This window comes from Brachionichthys hirsutus, chromosome 16 (assembly GCF_040956055.1).
Source record: "Brachionichthys hirsutus isolate HB-005 chromosome 16, CSIRO-AGI_Bhir_v1, whole genome shotgun sequence".
Taxonomy (NCBI): domain Eukaryota; kingdom Metazoa; phylum Chordata; class Actinopteri; order Lophiiformes; family Brachionichthyidae; genus Brachionichthys; species Brachionichthys hirsutus.
In genome coordinates this window covers 3,860,705-3,880,792 of record NC_090912.1, presented here as the reverse complement: position 1 = coordinate 3,880,792, position 20,088 = coordinate 3,860,705, and the positions used below count along the sequence as shown (strand labels likewise).

Here is a 20,088-nt window from a genome sequence, read left to right as displayed (position 1 = left end):
CTACTAAACAACATGTCAGATCTCTCAGAAGACGTGCCATCATCACCTAAAGCTTTACGCGACTGGTGCCGCGTCACATGCGCCCATTACCCCTGCGTGGAAATTAAGAACATGTCAACCTCATTCAGAGATGGACTTGCCTTTTGTGCCATTATCCACAAGCACCGACCTGATTTAATGTAAGTAGACCAGCAGCTGTAGATTATTATTAAAGCTCTCATTTTCTGTTCTGAGGTCCTGTCGACACTCGACAGATTATATTATTACCTTTTCTTTTTTTTTTTTGCTGATGTGGGTTTGTTCTGTTTACGGGATTACACACTACTTCACATTTTCATGAAAGTTGGTGGGAGGGTTGGAAATATATCAGGAAAGAACCCAAAGAAGTTTGGGCGCGTCCAGATAAAGGGCCGATGCATGTTTTCTTTTCTTCATTGTCGTGATCATTGTAAGCCAAGGCTCATTTTTCTTCTATTATAATAAAGCATATAAAGTACGCCTTGTATTTTGATTTCGAAACTCCCTGAGGTGTTATATAACAAGCAAGAATGCATTACATCTCAAAGTGGATCCATAGAGTCAGGCATTTTCATTTGTATTTATTTTTTTGATCATATTCATCAGCTTCTACTTGTCTGATTACCAAAACTGAGTGGAAGGGTTGAGCCTGTGCTTCGGATAAATCTTCACATTTTTCTCAAGACAATGGGCTTGAGTCATGAATTTCTGTAATGGCGTGTCACGGGGTTTTAGTTACTTTTCACAAACATGCCGAAATGACTCAACAGATTTGCATGGAAGAAAGAGGCGTGTGTCAAAAAGCTGAATAAATGATGGAACCATGAATTTCTTTTTACTTTCTGAGGGTGTCTGTTTTACTGTCTCTGTCATGTTAGACAAAATGACAGGATGACATCCTCAGCCCACATCAAAGTCTGATCTGGGTGCAAGTCCAAATCTGGTGACCCACAATGTGTGTACCGGTACTCATATAACATGTACTGCAGCACTGTGATACAACAAATAGAAGAATTGTCTCAGGTTACTGGTCCATTTCTCTGTTTGGGATTGTTCTGTCATTTCCTCAGTAGTTAATCAATCTCTCCGTCTTCTAGAGATTACAGCTCCCTCTGCAAGGAGAATGCTTATCAAAATAACAAACTGGTGAGTTATGTTTTTTCACAATAGCCGTAGTGGGAACAGATCTTTCTGTGTTTGAGGGTTTATTTGCTATTACTAGCATCAAAGACTGGAATAATAGTTCTTGACAATAGTATTCATGCAGCTATTGTAAAAAAAAATTTGCACTGACCTACCTTCATTCTCTGTTTATCTTTTCTGCTTTGCAGGCATTTGAGACTGCAGAGATGAAGCTGGGCATTCCTGCATTGCTAGACCCAAAGGAAATGGTTTCCACCAGGGTGCCTGATAGCTTGAGCGTAATCACCTACCTTTCCCAGTACTACTACTTCTTCAACAGGACTTCCTACGGTGTGTTGAGCATATATGGTCTCTCTTTTCTTTTTAATGGTTCTTTCATTCAGTGACTTGCTCTGCGACGGCGCTGTGCTTTAATTACTTTATTCATTCACATCTCGTCTTTACTTTGCGGCAGGTCTTGCCAGTTTGAGGTCATCACATGTGACCGTGTTAAACAACCTAACAAGCAGCAGAACTCCAGACATTCTGAAACCTGATAAGGTAATTTCACACTGTTGTCTGACGGCGTTTAAACTCCCAGTGGTGAACTTGGCGGTTTTATCATGTGGGGTGTGTCAGCCTCTGGCTCCTCAGCTGCTTTCTATTCTCCTATCAGAACGCGACTCACCTGGTAAAGAGGAGGGACGATCGTTTACCCAACACGAGGTCACAGACCGTGTGTAGTTTGTGTTTTAAGCCTGTCCACCTGATACAGAGACATTTCATTGACAGCCGGGTCTACCACCGCAGCTGTTTCAGGTAACGCCTGGCAACAGAAGCTTGTTTTATTCTTTCTTTTTTTACGTCCTGGTTCAGGTTTACCCAGATTGTGTGTAGACCTGCAGTTCACATGTTGGAATGCGTTTCAGATTTGTTGTAACGGACCACTGAGAATGGAGTAGACTTTTTGTTTAGCATTTAATTTTTCATTATTCAGTGCAGATCAATCATGGGATGAATCTTTTTCATGTCTGCTTTTCATTGTTGTTGTTTTAGGTGTAAACTGTGTCACAGCACTCTATTACGAGAGTCTTACAAACAGGGGCGTGATCCTGGCTCATTGATCTGCACTCACCATACAACGGGCAGAACAAGTCCGAATCTCCATCCGCTAATCGGGTCGACTGAGAATCGTCCCAGATGTGCATTTCGAGCAGCTTACTTTTCCTTAGGTGGATTGCCGATCACCAGCGTCCCACATTACCCTAAGGCAACAGAGTCACAAGACAGACTGGTTTGTCAAACGGCAGCAATGGAGGGGGAAGTAATGAAGGAGAGCGGCAGAGAAGTGAGAGACGGAGAAAACAAAGACTTCACAAGCAGCGTGAAGAGGAAGGGGAAGAGGCAAGCTCCTGTCCCCCCCTCTCCTGACAAGGCTGCCGAACCCATTCCAGCTGACAGCAAGGCACAGCGAGAACCAGTGATGACGGTCCCGGAGCCCCCGGAGCGTTCTTCTTCTTGGGTGCAAGTGACAGAAGGAAGCAGTCAGCTGGTCCCCCCACCTGTAAGCTCGTCTGTGGACCCCGTTCTTGCACCCAGAACCAAACCTTCCCAGGCAATGGACAGCCCTCCTGCTGCAGGTAAATTGGCACTTTGAACTTTTGCTGCCAGGTATTTCGCTCTATGTCTGCATGCATGTATCTATGCATGTATGATCAGCCATTTTTGTTTTTCTTGTTGCTCTTCTCTCACTTTCTCTGCACAGGCGGCTCTTCCTCCCAAAATAAGTCTTCATCCAGGTCAATTCGGGGGTGAGTGTACATGAAGAGTTTGTTCTCTGTTTACTGTTAGCTCAAATCTCCACCTCCATCCTGGAATAACCATTTTCAATAGCAATAAATAATAATGATGCTCTCGAAAAAATGGTGAATCCTGTAGGAAGACAAATCATGCAACAATAAATTATACCACATTGTAAACAAAGCCCCATTCATACTCATATAATACTAACATGATGATTTAGTAAGAGGCAATGGACATTTGACATGTTGGTGGCACTATAACTAGTTTGAAAACATTGGTAATGATAAAATATTCAATGCATTTTGTTGATTAAATATATTCAGACTTGTAATTGCTCAAAGCCCTCGCCTTGAGCCTTTATGTGAATGCATAATAAAAGAAAACAATGGCTGGCTTCATGGAAGGTGGTGCAGCTTCTAGTTTCATGATTATAACACCTGTTTTCCTTCACCTTATAGCGCCAGACCAACCGGTCATTGGCCTAAAGTGAATACCAAACATCCATGGCTGACGATCATCCATCCTGGACCCTGGGCACAGCTTCCTCCCGCTCCAGCTCTTCAGTCCAAACCGGCCTCGTGGTACCGACCTAAAGTGCGTGCTTCCAATCCGTTTGGGGAGGATTTGGATCGGGACACTCTGGAAGAAAAGACCGCACCTGAGGCTGGAGACCAGACCGACGCCTCGGTGGCAGCTACCCACTCGGGGAATGAAGACAGTCTGGCTGGCAGTATTGACGCTGCGAGTGGCTCAGGTGAATCAGCTGGAGATACTAGTCACATTGATGCATCAGATGCGGAAGAAACTGGAGACTCGGTAGAAGCTCAAGCAGATGTGGCCGAAGAGGCAACAGGAGGTTCACCGGTCGATTCGGCCGAAGCACAGAGTCGGAGCTCGCCCAGCAGTCTCCCTGTGTCAGATATCACGCCTGCTCAAAGTCAGCCTCCCCTCCTACCTGCTGACACGATGGAGGCAAATGAAGAGGATGAGATCATCGCATGCCAAAGTCCCGTAAGCGGAACATTAACTAACTATCAATGGAATCTTCAGAGAACATTCTCTTCTGCAGGCAGAGAATCGTAACCACAATGTTTGAGTATCTCTTTAATTTTGTTTATATGGCATGCCAATGCTGTGTAAATAGGATATCGAACCAGGTTAGGCAGGTTTCACGTGCATGTCTGCTAAGATACATACTTTTCAATACCCAGCAATTTTAATTTCCACGTTACTCTTGTTTTTAGATGGTTTGCAGCGAGAACCCTTTTGATCAAAAGGATGAAATGCCCCAGTCGAGCACTTTTAGTGCTCTCCCATTTGAACCGGCCCCTGCCCATGGATTCCCACTCATCAAGAGGAAGGTACAAAGGCTAGATGCATTAACCTGTAGACAAAAAAGAGCCATTAAAACATTTATTTTTGATTCTTCATCATCTTCATCCATAATAACAGGATTAAAATAGTCCTTAAAATTCAGTCTCCAAGCATTATATGTAAAAAAAAAAAAGAAGAAAAAATGATGTAAATTCATATGAATGTTTTGCAGTGATGATGCATTTGAGGTTTTGACTCTTGCCTGACAGGTGCAAACAGACCAAAATATTTCTACAGAAGGCCTTCAGGTGGAGATAAAAGAACTGGATAAACAATTGGAGGCGATGGAACAACGAGGAGTTGAACTGGAGAGGGATCTTAGAGCGCGTGGAAATGGTTTACCAAGTTGTTTCAATTGGTTTTAGATTAAACCTGTTTGCTGTCACGATGCACAGATTCTGTGAATGCAACGTGTATAAATGCTAAATGTGTGAAAAGTGCCTTTTCTTTTTGTGTCAGATAAAGAGGAGGAGCAAATGCTAAAGGAGTGGTTCTCTCTAATCCATGAGAGACACATTCTGGTCCGCCGGGATACAGAGCTGGTTCACCTGTAAGTATATCGGACCAGGATCAAGAGTTTGCATCCAGGCGGGGGGTTTTTTAAGACTGTGATGAATGGCTTCTGAGTTTTTACAGATGATTTGTGTTTGTGCCTTGTGTCAGGACAACACAGCAGAAGTTGGAGGAGAAGCAGGCAGACGTGGAGTACATGCTCAGATGTCTCCTTAATAAACCAGGTCAGCGTTTCATTATGGGAATCACTTTGTCACACTATTCTGCTGACAGCAAAACACATCGTATAATGAGCTCCGCCGAGGAGGTTATGTTTGTTTGTATGTCTGTTACCAAGGTAAGTCAAAATTCTGGACGGATCTTGATGAAAGTTTCCGTAAATGTTACCAGGATCACGTTGAAATTTCCGTTAACATTGGCGTCAATGGAGCTTCAAAATTTGTTACTCGATATCTCGGTTGATTATTGACCGATGTTTATGGAATTTGACACATTGGTGTAGAGTGGGGACCGTTATCTCGCCACCGAATTTCAACCAAATCGGATCCGGATTGCGGGTACTGTCTGTCGTGAGCCGGATTTCCCCATTTATTTATAATGGAGGCTTTTTCAAAGAATCATATCTTGTCAAATATGTAATTCCATTCACTCACCCAAAATTTGTGGATGTTTTTTTGTGTGTGTGAAATGCTACACATTCCTCACATTCAGAGAGTGACTGGAGTCCGGAGGAGCAAAGGCAAGAGAGGCAGCTGATGGATGAGCTGGTCGCTGTCATCGAGCAGCGGAACCAGATCATCTGCAACTTGGATCAGGACAAGCAGAGGTGTGCAAAAAAAAGAAGAATAGTATTCAGTGATTTAACTTAACATCCATATATTTATGTATTGAAAAGTACAAGAGTCATTCTGGTTGATTAGGGAAAGAGGAGAAGATTTGCTCTTGGGAGACATAATGAAGAACAAAGGTGAGACAATAACTTCTGTTTGGTCTTCTTTTCATGCTGCTGTGTCTTCTCCTGTCCATGTCTTGCTCTCCTTTCTGTTTATGAAGAAGATGGAGAAAATGTAATTTTAAGTCAATGCAATTTACCAAGTTATTGTTAACAGAAATTGTTGCAATTGATGGCCCACTCTTTACTGCATATTAATATGACATCCCTCCTCAGAGTTGCAGAAAGAGGGATTAAAAGAGTTGAAGAAGTCAAAAGGAAAGTTCAAGCTCACCAAAGTTTTTAAGATGATGCATCATAAAGATGAGAGCACCAAGCAATCCACAGACAAACAGAGTTGAAGCACTAAATGATGGTAAACTTGCTATTATGTATCTTCTTCTTCTTTTGACTTGTCCCGTTGCTTTTATATATTACTACTACTACTGTACTTTCGTCTTGTCCCTTCAGGGGTCGCCACACCAAATCAACATTCTCCACTTCACCCTGTCCTTCGCATCATCCTCTCCAACACCAGCCACTCTCGTGTCCTCCCTCACTACGTCCATGTATCTTCTCCCGGGTCGACCTCTAGCCCTGTTCCCTGGCAGTTCCATCCTCAGCATCCTTCTACCGATATAGTCCCTGTCTCTCCTCTGGACATGTCCAAACCATCGAAGTCTGGTCTCTCTGACCTTGTCTCCAAAACGTTTAACATTCACTGTCCCCCTTATTGACTCATTTCTAGTCCTCTCCAACCTGGTCACTCCCAAGGAGAACCTCAGCATCTTCATCTCCACTGCTTTTAGCTCCACCTCCTGTCTTTTCCTCAGATGTCGCTATTTTTAAATGAGATGCTGAAATGTTTTGTAAAAATGGAAGATTGTCATAATATGAAACTGAGTTCATTTGTTGAGGATCAACTCTGTGTCATAGAGAAAATATTATTTTCACGCAGTGTAATTTATGTTTATTTACATGCTCACTGCAATAAATATTTATTTGTCAAAGTTTTTATATCTTGTCTATTGAGGGGGGTTGTATTCTTACTGATTAAAAAACGTTTTTGAAATCTAGTTATTTACTATGATGATACATTTTCTAGGCAAATTATTTATTTTTTACAAAATTTTAAGGAGCGATAATTCATCTTAAGATTTAAATAAGCATCTAACGGAAAAAATAAATTCACGGTGGCATTGTTGACTTTCTGCCAGAGTCAGTTGGTTCGAATGCCACTCCAGGCATGGACTGAAACAGCGGTAGCTTTATTTTGGTGTTTATTTCAACATATATTTAAAAATCTTGTTCTATATATTTGTATTTATATTAACTTCTATTTCTTTATGTATATATTTGTTAGTATTATTATTTTTTCTGCATTTATATTTATAGTTTAATTGTGGAAGTTTTTGGTTCTCCATAGATTAGAGTTAGACCATGTTGTTGTTGTTTCCGTCGCAAGCGGAACCTAAAACAGCTGTTCTGCAAGAGTGTCCGGAACATTTCCCCACGCACAAAGCTACCGGAAGTTGAAAGTTCTTTCCGGTCGTGTTTGTTCATGTCGACAACAGCGTACGGATAAATTAAAAACAAGCGTTCACATCTTCGAGCTTTCAAAACCATGTCCGACAACGAAGATAAGTACGTTTTGCGACACTTTTAACGTTTAAGCTGCGTAATTCTATATAATTAACATAATGTGGGCTAAAGCTGGCGTTAAAGCTAGAGAGTGTGTGGAACTGCTGTAAACCAAATTGCCCTCCGAGGGACAAAACAATAAACGTGAAGTGAAGTGAAGTGAAGCTAGCATTAAATAACATGCAGCAGTTTAGTCGGTGTACTGTAATTGTTAATTTACGATTTTATTTTATTGTGATAACTGTTGTGATGTCAAATGTGTAGCTTCGACGACGGAGATTTTGATGATGCCGAGGAGGATGAGGGATTAGATGACCTGGGAAATGCAGGAGATGTGAGTTTATTTTTAACTATTGTATGACTGACTTTCGATGAATTTAATGCTTCGACAAAACATTAGATGTACTAATGCATTTTGTCTGCATTTGATGGGTCTTGAGCTGTTTGTTTGCCTTGTGGCAGGAGGGCCGCGAGAACGTGCAGATCCTTCCCGCTGGAGACGGACAACAGGCGAACCAGAAGAGGATCACAACACCGTACATGACGAAATACGAGAGGGCCCGAGTGCTCGGGACTCGAGCGCTACAGATAGCGTAAGCGTTTCCATCGCTATGAGTGCAAGTGCTATTATCCAGATTGCACCAAAAGGAAATAATGGGCTTTGAAAGTGTCAAAAAGACAGAAGAAAACAAACCTCCTGTCTATCAGAGTAGAAGACTTTAAATAAAAGCTGATTTTCAACACTTGTCGAATGACTTTTGTCTATTAAAAAAATAGATGCAGTAGTCATTACCGTAATGAGCACCAGTTTTTCCAAGTTAAAAGTTAAAGGAGGTTTAGACTCTGCCAGTTAACGTACTGACTTGTTTCCTTACAGTATGTGTGCCCCCGTCATGGTGGAGCTGGAAGGAGAAACAGACCCCTTACAGATAGCAATGAAAGAGCTTAAGTAAGTGAATCCGTTTGAATGAGCAGGAACTAATCTACAAAACGAAGTCATGAGCACATCCCTTTGGTCTCATCATTTACAGAGGAGGTCATTATTTGAGGATTTGGAGTTTCTCTGTTCTTCCCAGTGTCTCACTGTGAATTTTGTCCTCTTCAACAGGAGCCGAAAGATCCCCATCATCATTCGCAGGTACCTTCCAGACGCGAGCTATGAAGACTGGGGCTGTGACGAGCTCATCATAACCGACTAAACCGACTCATTTTCACCTCTGGCAAAATAGTTTATGCCGTTTCACACCCTCTGTTGTCTCAGGTCAGTCAGCTGTGCGGAGTCTGAAGAGTGTTCAGATGGAGGAACTAATCAGCCACATGAACAGAATCAAAACAGTGTGTTGTTTGTTCCATTCACAGCCTCACAACACAAAGTGAGCTAACATCATGGCTAGAATTCTTTTATTTTTAACAGCTGTGTTATAATTTTGATCCACAAGGGGGAAATATAGTTTCAGTCAAATTTTATCTTTGTTTGACATTTAAAAAAACAATGTTTTTTAAGAAGAGCGTTAATTGCCGTGTAGAACTGTCTTTAATAAAGTTTTTTATATAAATTGCCAGTCTTTATAAGTCAGTGATTGCATCGTGGGTTAATAAATGTGTCACAGAATGTCACACCTGAGCTTGTGGGACGTGAAAGACATGCACAACGGGCCCCTCGAAACGACCACACACATATGCATCGGGGCCCTAGCATGCAGAGAGGGAATAGGGTGAAGGCGGCGCCATTAGAGGAACACCTGGAGCAGTGGGTGCCTTGCTCGAGGGCACCTTGGCAGTGCTCTGGAGGCAGACTGGCCCATCACCAGCCACCCGCACTGCACATTTCGTCCGAGCTGGGACTTAAACCGGTGGACTTCTCCGCTTCCAAGGCCCAACCCATTGAGCCACTGCCGCCCCAAGCAAGACGAAAGATCCCAAAAATCAATCCGCATAACTTCAAATCTGTTGAATCTGTTATTTAGGCACTTTATCTTTTGTAACCCTTATGGAGACCTAAGAGGTTCTTAATGTTCCGGAGATATCTTAAGAGGAAGGAGCAGATTTAGGCCTGCGGCTAATGGTGTAACTGTCACGATGCTGTCTCTACGCCACTATGAAATCATAGAAACATGCACGAGGCAGCCAAACACTCCCTTCAGTGCTTGGTTGGAGTGGGTTGTTTTGCAGAAATGATAGATGACAGAGCGGGCTGAACCTTGGTAAGAAAGACAGGATTGATCACTATGATGAAGATACGCGATGATGCTCCAGCCTCTGGTTGGTCGGTGAGTTGATTATATGTTCATCGTGTGTGAATATACACTTTGCCTCACGTTGAACATTGACATCCGTAATAAAAAAAGGTATCAGGGGTAATAGAACATGTTTTTCCCTTGATAAACTCAAATATAAGTGTGTGTCTGTGTGTCATGTCATCTGTCTCACTGACATTCAAACATCAGCAGTGAGAACAGTCACAATATTTTCATCTCTTTGAGTCTTCTGACTTGAGAAAGCAGTGCCTAAGGAAGATGCTGCACTTACTTCATGAGCCAGACTGGCCATGTGACACTCAGCAGTGGCACCCGGAGGGGGGGGGGGGTCACCATCAGGTTGTCCTCAGTGCAGCTGAGTGTACTGCTCATATCTTCTCTCTGTTGCACCTCCTCATCTGTCAGTAGATTTTACCTGTCATGGTTTTGAAAAGGCCCCATTCAGTTTCTCATCTGAGGTGAATCGGAATCTATTCCGCTTCGTGGAGTGAGATCAGCTGAGCTGAAGCTAGTATTCACGGCAGGCGCAGCCCGTCCATCCAGCACAGCTCTGCCACTGTGCAGCGGCGGCGAGCACTGATGGCTACACCGAGGGTCTGGAAAGGTCACGCATCAGCTGCACGTGGCTCTTACCTGTTCCTGGGTCTCCAGTAGGGGTGTGCGTATCAATCTAAATATCGATAGTATTGCTGCCAAGGTGAGTATTGGATTGATACCAACATTCCCAGTATCGCCCACCCCTAGTCTGCAGCTCCTGCATGATCAACATCTTCAACAGGTTGGTGGCAAGAAATCACTTGGACAGATAAATCAAACTAGGTTTTTCTTGTTAGCTGTCTTCATCAATCTCATTCCCGCCTAAACCTTTTTTTTTTTTTTTTTATCGGCTGGGAATGTTGTGAGGTAGGTTTCAGAGAGAGAGAGAGAGTATCTTTGTATCCTGGTGAAGCTACGGTCCAGGCGGGTATGGGTAAGGCTCCCTCATTGCCCCGCTTGCCTCCTCCCTAAGCTCCCCTTCAATGGACCTCTTTGTCTTTCCAAAGTATCACACAGCCGATTTAAGAGAGGGAATTAGGAGTCAGACTTAACCCATAGCCCATAGAGAAGCACACACACAGGACACGTGCACTGTAACAGGGGAAGCAGGGGAGGCAGTGCCTCACCTATCATCATGAGAAGTAAAAAAATCAATCCATCCTTCCCTCACTCGTGAACAAGCCCACACACATTTTTATTATATGTTCTTATTTGTCATAGTCTTAGTAATGTATTTCACGTATGTTTATAACGTAGTCTGAATCGCAGTGAGACGTCACAAGGTGAGGCCGACAGTACCTCTGGCTCAAGACAGAGGCGAGCGTGAGCCCCTTTATGTTCGTTCTATCGACGAAATACGAGAATTGCAAAGAAGAAGAAGAAGAAGAGAAGAAGAAGAAGTACTCATGTTCAAAACTAGGAAGTCTTTTCACTGCAACAATGGAAGATGCAGATGCTATATCAAAGCTAATCAATTCTCAAAACTGGACTTTCAGTCAAAACAAGAAATCATAAATAACGGAAGACCTATGCCAGAGTTAAAAGGTTTACTTCAAACGTTGGGACGGAAGGTAAGTAAATCCGACTCACTTGAGGATGACACTTTGATTTTCCTTTTAAAATTATAGCATTCGTTAAATTTGGTTTCATGCAGTAAATATTCAGACTAAAATGATCGAAGACGATTATATTTTGTAGTATATTCCATTATAAACACGTTTCAAGAGGCAGACTTGTCTGGAATAACATCTTTATTTAATCTGAAAGTAAATGATGGTTAGTCATCATCACATGTTCAGGCGTTCGCTTCTTCTGTTACTTAGGAATGCTGTAGTTCCACTGGTTTCAGTTATACAAGAGGAGGAAAAATGGGAATTCCTAAATGACTAAGCTTTTATTCATGATTAAACAGCGCATACAAACACATAGCAAATATAAATACGAACATTCATAGCAACGATACAAATATTTCACGCATGGCAGCAAAGGTGTAAAATACACTAATGGTTAAATAAAAATGGGCTTTAAGCTTCGATGCACTGGGATCCAAAGCAGACGATGAGTTGGATGTTCAGTAGTGAAGAAAGCATAGCATATATATGCAAACAAAGACAATTACATGATTTTTTGTTTCTTTTCCACGAAGAATAAAATACTTGAATAACAATCACATTAAGTCGATTACAGACAAATGGTTTGAGAGAAGAAGAAAAAACACGTCATGAAAAAACAGATTAATAGTCAAATGTGTGAGTATGAGTTATGGAGGATAAGGCATATTTTATAGGTAATATTAGGGTGCTAAAGCTAAATATCTGCAGACCAGGAGATGCTGTCGCTCAGTCTCAGCGACTGTTTGTCAGCGTTACACCGACGCTGTCCTGGAGTGCGGTGCTTTTTTTATAACTAAAATGAAAAAATTCTGACATTTCACAATGAATACTTTTCTATATGACATGCTAAAGAAATGAAAACGCAGTGCTGCAGACTATCAGTAGAACTACTAATGACGAAAAGCATTAAATACAGAACGGACAATTTATTAGAACAATAAAAAGTCTTTAACGTGTATTTTTGTGACATTGTGACCGTAAATGGTTTTCATGAATGTGTCCAATATCAATGATAAACTTCACACTCATCAGTGCCATTGCGGGGGAAAAGCAAATGTTGCAAAATATATTTAACATAATTGATAATAAATCACATTGGAAAAGGCTGCGAGACAAATAATTCGTTTTAGAAGGTAGTTTTGAGTCACGTTGGGAGAAAAATCAGCAGAATCTGTTTCTTCTTTACAAGATTTGGTCTCGCAACTTTGGTCATTTAAAAAATATCTCAAATCTGGACTACATAAATTTGTATGTTCAAGTATATCATATGAACTATCCTGATAAGTTTCTTGTCATGAAAATTTATTTTTTTCATGAATACAGTATACATGTTCAAACAAAACCTTAAAGTGGTTTTATGGCATTTTTCTTCCACAAAAGGTGTTTAACTGGATACAGCATAATAATTTGAGTTAGTAAAACACACATGTGCCTCAAGCGTCGACAAAATTTGATCAGTATTTTTGTTGCTTTCTCAAAGCAATGCAAAAACTAGCATCTGTTTGATCGTCGGGTTTGCCTGAGAAATGAACGGGTCTCAGCCAAACCGCTTGGCACTCCATTCTTCGAGCTTTTTTTGTTGTTGTTGCAGAATGAATATGGCTCCCTCTCAGTCCCGTTCCTTCACTATTCAGATCGAGGTCTTTCTAATTCTTAATTTGCACCGCGGTCCTGTTGCTACTGAGACCCTATGGCAGAGGGAGGCAGACTACAGTGTGCCTCTTCTGATCAACGTGGAGTCACTGACATGGTCCCCTCACCACTTAGAACCCATGCCACCAGACGTTTTGCTTCTGGAAATCTAACCCAGAGCTAAATGGTGGCGGTGGTGGGTGGATGTTTTTCCACTGCCCCACCAAAGATAATACGTCCTCTCACTACTCCGCTTTGTGCGCCCAGTAACCAGCCGGGCTCCTGAAGCGCCGCTCCCCAAGCTCATCCGTGAGCTGTGGCGGCATTTCTGCTCCTGGGTGAGAGCAGAATAGGGTTTCTCCCCCACTGCCTCCCCAGCCTCCTCCCCTAGTGCCTGTCCACTCCCCCCGACCCAGACCGCCTTCATCATAGCTACCACCAACTCTGCTTTTGTGGCTACTACACCTCGGGTCTGACATGGGGGCCGGGCCTGCACTACCACAACTCTCTGGTTTCGTTATCTGTCATGGCCGCGACAGTGTTGTGTAGACGGGCTGTTCCCAGTGTGTGGGGCTGTGTGACTGCGGAATGTTGCCTGAATCGGTGATGGCGGTGTAAAGGGGCCTCTGGGAGGGCCCCATGTAAGAGAAGGCTGAGTACAACCCCGAGGCCTGGCTGGAGTGAGCATAGTATGACCCCGAGGCCTGATGGTCAGCATATTCAGCAAATTGAGCCCTGGAGGCCAGCGAGGGAAAGGCAGAGCCGTAGTGAGGAAGGCTGAGTGGGGTGTAGGTGACATGGGAACCGGCTGAGGCTGCCTCAGAGAAGTGGCCCCCAGCACCGCCGGCCTCGCTCTTGACCTGGGCTTTGGAGAGGTCTGAGGCCAGTGGGGAGCCGTGATGTTGCTGCTGCTGCTGCTTGGAGAGCCAGGCTGCCGAGTGTCCGCCGGCTGCTGCCAGGGCTGAGGAGATGCCGTAGGTGTACGGAGACGCGGTCGCAGCTGCTACTGCCCCGGCACCCGGCCCAACCCCCGGGTGCCCATTGGGGGGAAGGTACTGGTCAAACTCATTGACATCAAAGGGTTCCATGTTAACCATCACCTCGTGGCTCATCTCACCAATGTCCACGTTACCGAAATCGATGTGAGGTTTCCCAGAGTTTCCCTCGGTACCCATTGTGCCACGGGAGACCCCATTCCCAGCACCCTCCCGTTTTCCATCCCCTGCCTTACCAGACTGAGACTCTGTTTTTGGGGTGGTGGGAGGCGTGGGAGGACTGTGACTCTGACCTGTGTGGACACAAGATAACGTGCTGTTACAGACATTTCTTTGGGTGATGGTGTGACTGGGACTGGGACTGTGTCGGTGGTCGTGTCCGGAGCAACCCACCTGCCGCATGTGGGTGTTGCCTGTCTGTCAGAGGGGATCCAGCGCCGCCATTGTGGACCACATCCAGGTGGAGGCCCTTGTAGTGAGACTGGCTGACCTCACCCTCCGAATGACAGTCCGCTTCACTTCCGGACCCAGAACCAGGCTTTCCATTCTTGCGACGCCGCGGTTGATATTTGTAGTCAGGATAATCCTTCTTGTGCTGCTTCCTCAGCCTCTCTGCCTCCTCGATAAAGGGTCGCTTGTCACTCTCATTAAGAAGCCTTAGGTTAAAAAAGATGTTAGTCGAGCCTATCTTCAGTATATGTGGTGGTACTAGTCACCCAGGAGCAATTAGAGATGTAGCAGTAGTGTAAATACATCAAAATTAGTGATTTAAGTAGTCATTTTCTGGAGGAAGTCAGGAATCTGGTATATAAATGAATATCAGTACACACTGTATGGCTCTAAATGATCCAGCATAGAGAACAGCGATGTGTGTGAAACACACATAAGTTCCAGTATTATATTTGAGCCATTTTTTAAGTGGTGCTTCATTTACTCCCGTGCAGCTGCATCTAATGTCAGGACTCCTGGACAGTAATGAAATAATAAAGCTTGAAGATGCATCCTGCCTGCCGGAATGGCATGAGAACCTCCCGACCTTCCCCAGCCGGAGTGTTCACTGTGCGTCTGGGCCAATTAACCAATCAAGCCTCAGTCCAAGGTCAAGTCTTTATCTAATTTATCCTCAGTCCCTGCAGGGTTAATTAATTTAACCTTTCTGACCTGGCTGTCAGCAAGCAGCGAGAGTTCTGGGGGAGAAAATAGAATCTGGGTGAATGGTCTGAGAGAACTTTAAACTCAAGGAGCAGCTGGTCTTCTGTGATGTTTACAGGACAAGCTGCACAAAATCCCTTTCCTATGGCATTCCCAGGAATATAAATTAAAAAACAATGAGGATAAACTTGCAGTATTTTTAGAAAAGCCTGTGCTTAAACTATAATCTGAAGGGCTGTGAAAACACCCACTGGGTCCCTGCAGGGCTGCTGAGCCACCAATGAAATGATATGTTTAATTACCAGACCGAAACATGAAACAAACCCTCAACATAAAAAAAAAAAGCTTCTTCACTGATGATCTGTGTCCAAAATGGCTGTGACAAAATGTGGCAGGACACTTTAGGGTTTTTGTGTCTCACAGTACAACTCATTTAGGGCAAGTACTTTGTGCACAAATCATAATATCACAGATCAGGGAGTGTCAAATTACAAACAAGGATGCAGTTCTGTTCTGTTCACAATAGTTCACTGTTTGCTCTAATGCTTTTTATCAGCGACATCCTTCTCCACCCTAGTTTGTTATAATGAGTAAACTGCTTGTGTGAGTGTTTTTGATGTCGTCCTTAGAAAAAGGTCATTGAAGAGTGACGATTTAGACACAAAATAACAGCTGATTGCATTGAAGTCAGATCTGAGAAAGCAATTATTATATTATTATTATTATAGAATCCACTCTGGCGTTGATCCTGACTCTCCTATCATTTCTTTCTCATCCCCCAAACCCTGTTAAACCAGAGTCTAACTGAGCACACGTTGCTGCAGCTTCTATCTGGCTGCGTGCGAGCATCACGAGCACGGAAGTGACCTCCTCACCTCCACAGCTTCCCCAGGGTCTTGCTGAGCTCCGCGTTGTGCAGGTGCGGGTGTTGGTCGGCCAGCTTCCTGCGCGCCGCCTGCGCCCACACCATGAAGGCATTCATCGGCCTCTTCACGTGCGGCTTGTTCTTGCTCCCGGAGTTCACGCGCACCGGCATTGGCACGAGTGTCCAGTCGTAGCAGTTTAGAACCTGGCTCACCGCCTCGCGGATTTCTGCGGGGAAGCGCTTGTCCTCGTCGTCGGATTTGATGGACGCGCAGCCCGCCGACGCGTCGTCCTGCAGAGCCGCCAGCTGAGGCTGCTGGAGGCGCAGAGGCGAATCCACCCCGCCGGCCGGCCCGGAGGAATGGCCCGGCGACAGGGAGCGGCTGTCGTCCGACATCCCCGAGCTGAGCTCAACGTCCGATAAACTGTGCTCCTCTCTGGACATCTTCCCCCCCCCCACACACACACAGGCGCGCCTCCAGGTGCGCAGACTGCGGAAGGCCTGTTCCTATATATGCGTATTTACCTGTTGAGTCCTTGTGCTTGTTTTAACCCCTGCACGGCGGCGCACAGAGTGGAGGTCGCGTTCCTCTGGCCTCCTCTAAGTTATAATATAAACTGCCAGTCTGTCTCCACTCTCAGCCTCCGTTGCAAAACTCTATGAGGGTTCCACATTAAAGTTCTTTCCATCCGCGTGGTTGGTATCATAGGCGGCTCAGTGCGCACCTTGGACCCCAGCTTACCAAATGATGCGCAGCGATCTGCGCTGAACTCACCCCGTCTCACTCCCTCCTGCCTTTCCCTTCACTCGCTCCTCCTTTCGGCCCACGACTGAAATCCAACAGGAGGACCTGAAATAGCAGAGCGATGAAGAGAATCAGTCAGTGAGACCGAAATATAGTGAGAGGCGTGATGAAACATTGATTCGGAAGGAATCGCTCCATTTTTGTTCGTCTAAAATGATCCATTTATTGGGCCCTTGCCGCAATATTGTCTCCATCTTTCTCCATTTTTTCCTTTTAATAAATGCATTTGAGATTTATTCACAGATGGCAGGACGGAAATACAAAATATAGTCGCCTTGCTTTAACACCAAGGGGTTATTTGATATTAACTTACCTTAAGGAACTTAATAAGCACTAGTTATCTTTGTCTTGGACGTCTTTTCATGCGTAAAGTTCATCCATATTCGTGTGCAGGGTACAGAACCTCTGCGCGTGGCCGAACCTCGCCTTCCCGAACGGGCTACTGTTGAAGGTTTTGTATGTTATTCCAAGCTCCCCAGAGGGAAAGTGTTGGAATGATATGAGGCCACAGCAGCACAGAGCTCGGATTTATACACTGCACTTCCTGGATAAACATGGAATGGCGCTGGAAATATAAACCCCGTTCCGCGTGCGTGCCAGTACGCGCGTGTGTGAATTAGACCAGAAAATCGACACCATGAATCGAACTTCACGTCCCAAACAGCTGGTCCTGTTTATGAAACGGTTAATCAGATTAACAGAATATGTGTTTATGGATTAGGTAGAGGAGAATGCATTTCACACTTTAGTTGCCCCTTTTCTTACTGAGGAAATGATATTTCACTTTCTTAGAGGGAAGATTCTGAATGCTCTTTCTCTGAAAACCATCGCAGGGTGATGACTGACTATTGATTTTCCAGAAAACCAGCGGATGCTGGGAATTGTATCCGTTATAAGTGGAGGGTCGAAGCGTCACCTTCTGTCCGAGAGGCACCTGTTTGTTTGGCCAGTCTCAGACACAATGCGCAAACATCGACGCACGAAATTGCATGTTTGGACTTAGAACTCTAATTAAATAAATGAAACCCAATAATCATTTGACTGAGTGGCCACAATTTCAGTAACTGTATTAATTATGAAATACGTTTATCAAGCGACGCAGATGGGCCACAAATCAGAACCAGGCGAATGAAGATCCAAACCGAACCGAGTATCGCCAGCACATTTACACCAGCCTGCAGCAACAACGCCTTTATTTATTTTCTGGTGTGTAGGGCAATTAATAAACACTGTAGTTTTCATACAGCCCTCAAAAGGTGCTTGTTTGGTTATTAATTTAATATTGCGCGTAATTACGCTCATTATAACCGCTTGACCATGCAGTCTGGCCTAATTTGCTTGTTTGGAAAGGTTTTTTCAAATAGTTTTAGGGCAGCATATATCTGACGTGTTTTCTAGTCGACATAGCTACAAAACAAATAAACAAATAAAACAGGACAGAAGCGCATCTTTTCCCATCAACGCCAAAACAAACATGCATTTATTTATTTCGCAGTCTCCTGGAAGATTTTTTTTATATGTAAAGTGCGCATTTTGCTTTTGTATGATTATCCGAACAAAGAAAGTTGGAGCAGTGTTTGACAGAATCATCACAGTCTCAATTATATTTATGCGCCTTTGCTTAAAAAAAGGTAAGACTTATACATATCACATTGTTTGAGTGATTAAATTTCTTTCAAATCATTATTTGCAGGCACATTCACAGATAAACAATCAACTGAAATGTTTAAAATGTTAAATTAATCAACTTTTGCGAACACCTGAGTCATTTCAGACGAGTTGCCAGAAGAACCAGTCCCAGCTGCTCCAATTATAAAAAAGAAAAGAAATATCAAGCTGTATATTAGTCGATTATAATCTGAGCCGAGCTTCCAACGAGAAGATCAGCAGCTGACAGGAAATAGTTGGAAATGCTAAGCGCCTTACTTCAGCAGAGAGAAAAGGAGGTCGCCGGTTTAGCGCGAGAATCCGTGCGTTCCCGAGTTTCCAAAGTGACGCTCGCTCCCCGCAGCCCCCTCGGTCGCGCTGCCTGAGAATGAATGCCTGCTCTGTGTGTCGGAACCGGGGCTTAAAGAGCTCCTTGTAGGAGACCGAGAGAGAAAAAACAAAAAAAACTCTGAGGGGACATGTCTTAAAGGAGCTGCAAATCTGTACAGATGCATGCGCTCTGATTGGCTCTCTCTCTTTCTCTCTCTCTCTCTCTCTCTCTCTCTCTCTACTGTATATAACTTCTGGTTATCACCCAAAAGTCATGTTTGGTTTTTTTTATAAAAGAAAAAGGTTTTGTTTTCTGTTTACCAAAAGTATAATGCGTGCGTAATTGTGCGTATACGAACCGGTTTCCAACATATAGCAATATGTTATCATTCAATCCTCTGGCCTCATGATGTCAGTTGTAATAAGAAATAGCAAATATGTAAATGTTCAAACTTAATAATATTCACAAAACTCGAATGATCCCCAAAAGGAAGCCTGTTGCGCGCCACCGCAGTTCATAATGAACAGATGCTGCAGAAAAATATGACGCAGTTAAATTTCTCTCCGCAGTTGTATCATTGGTCTGTTTCTTTTCTCGAAAATTGTGCCCCATAAATAAAATAGATACTTTTTTATTTTCATATTTATGAATGAAAGGTGACTGAATTTGCATCAGGAATTACGCATAAGATTTACCATACAAATCATCTGGCGACGCCGGAGAGACGAGAAGGGACGCAGGTCGCAAGGACACAAACGCAAGCGCTGTTCTCTGCAACAAAGGCCCCTTTTAGCCCCTCCGTGGCGCACCAATCCCAAAATCACACCTTTTCCCATGCATTAATGTTGCGATAAGGAAATCCCGACCATGAGAGCATCTCTGTCTGATTCTCTGCCTGTCATTCCTCCTCTCCTCTTTTTTCTTTGCGCCCTTTGTTTTATCGCAGGTGAATTATAATCACATGTGATCTCCCTTTGACCAATAAAAAAAAAAAAAAAGGGGGAGAACAAAAAGCACTTCTGTGCAAAAGGAAAGAAAAGAAGGAAAAGCCTCTTCTCTTCTTCTGCCACTCTTTGTCCGCATCTCAACAAAGTCTGACAAATAGTCCAGGGGCTCCGTGACTCGGCCCGGGGAGATGTGGCGGGACGCTCCGGCTCCTGGAGCTTTAAACCGTGGACCCTCACAGACAGACACTCCGGGGATTTCTGGAGGATGCGGTCCGGCCTCGGTTTGACGTGAGTGTTTGTTTTGGCGTGTGCGTGTTTGTGCGCAAATAATGAAAGCGGATTAACAGGCCCAGCAGAGTTACGTTACCGGAGCTGGAACTTTATGAGGCCAGAAATGTAAATTAA

At 43.9% G+C, this 20,088-nt stretch overlaps 3 protein-coding genes across 3 annotated transcripts; 2 read left to right on the top strand and 1 right to left on the bottom strand.

Moving 5' to 3' along the window:
- The first annotated feature begins 12 nt into the window (after window positions 1-12).
- On the top strand, window positions 13-6,684 carry LOC137905243 (MICAL-like protein 1). The gene is made up of 16 exons (XM_068749453.1): window positions 13-179; window positions 1,116-1,164; window positions 1,350-1,491; window positions 1,616-1,701; window positions 1,817-1,959; window positions 2,197-2,780; window positions 2,906-2,951; window positions 3,402-3,954; window positions 4,188-4,304; window positions 4,527-4,653; window positions 4,777-4,867; window positions 4,981-5,054; window positions 5,542-5,656; window positions 5,751-5,797; window positions 5,999-6,137; window positions 6,233-6,684. Exons 1-15 carry the CDS (start codon window positions 13-15, stop codon window positions 6,121-6,123), a joined length of 2,466 nt encoding a protein of 821 aa, XP_068605554.1. The 3' UTR covers window positions 6,124-6,137; window positions 6,233-6,684.
- A 598-nt stretch (window positions 6,685-7,282) lies between these two features.
- polr2f (RNA polymerase II, I and III subunit F) lies at window positions 7,283-8,958 on the top strand. The gene is made up of 5 exons (XM_068750062.1): window positions 7,283-7,405; window positions 7,667-7,736; window positions 7,865-7,995; window positions 8,280-8,351; window positions 8,511-8,958. The coding sequence occupies exons 1-5, from the start codon at window positions 7,386-7,388 to the stop codon at window positions 8,599-8,601; spliced, it is 384 nt and encodes a 127-aa protein (XP_068606163.1). The 5' UTR covers window positions 7,283-7,385; the 3' UTR covers window positions 8,602-8,958.
- Window positions 8,959-13,465: 4,507 nt separating this feature from the next.
- On the bottom strand, window positions 13,466-16,397 carry sox10 (SRY-box transcription factor 10). Its single transcript, XM_068750031.1, has 3 exons — window positions 15,964-16,397; window positions 14,330-14,592; window positions 13,466-14,229 (listed from the first exon to the last, which is right to left on the bottom strand). Exons 1-3 carry the CDS (start codon window positions 16,395-16,397, stop codon window positions 13,466-13,468), a joined length of 1,461 nt encoding a protein of 486 aa, XP_068606132.1.
- Between the last annotated feature and the right edge of the window lie 3,691 nt (window positions 16,398-20,088).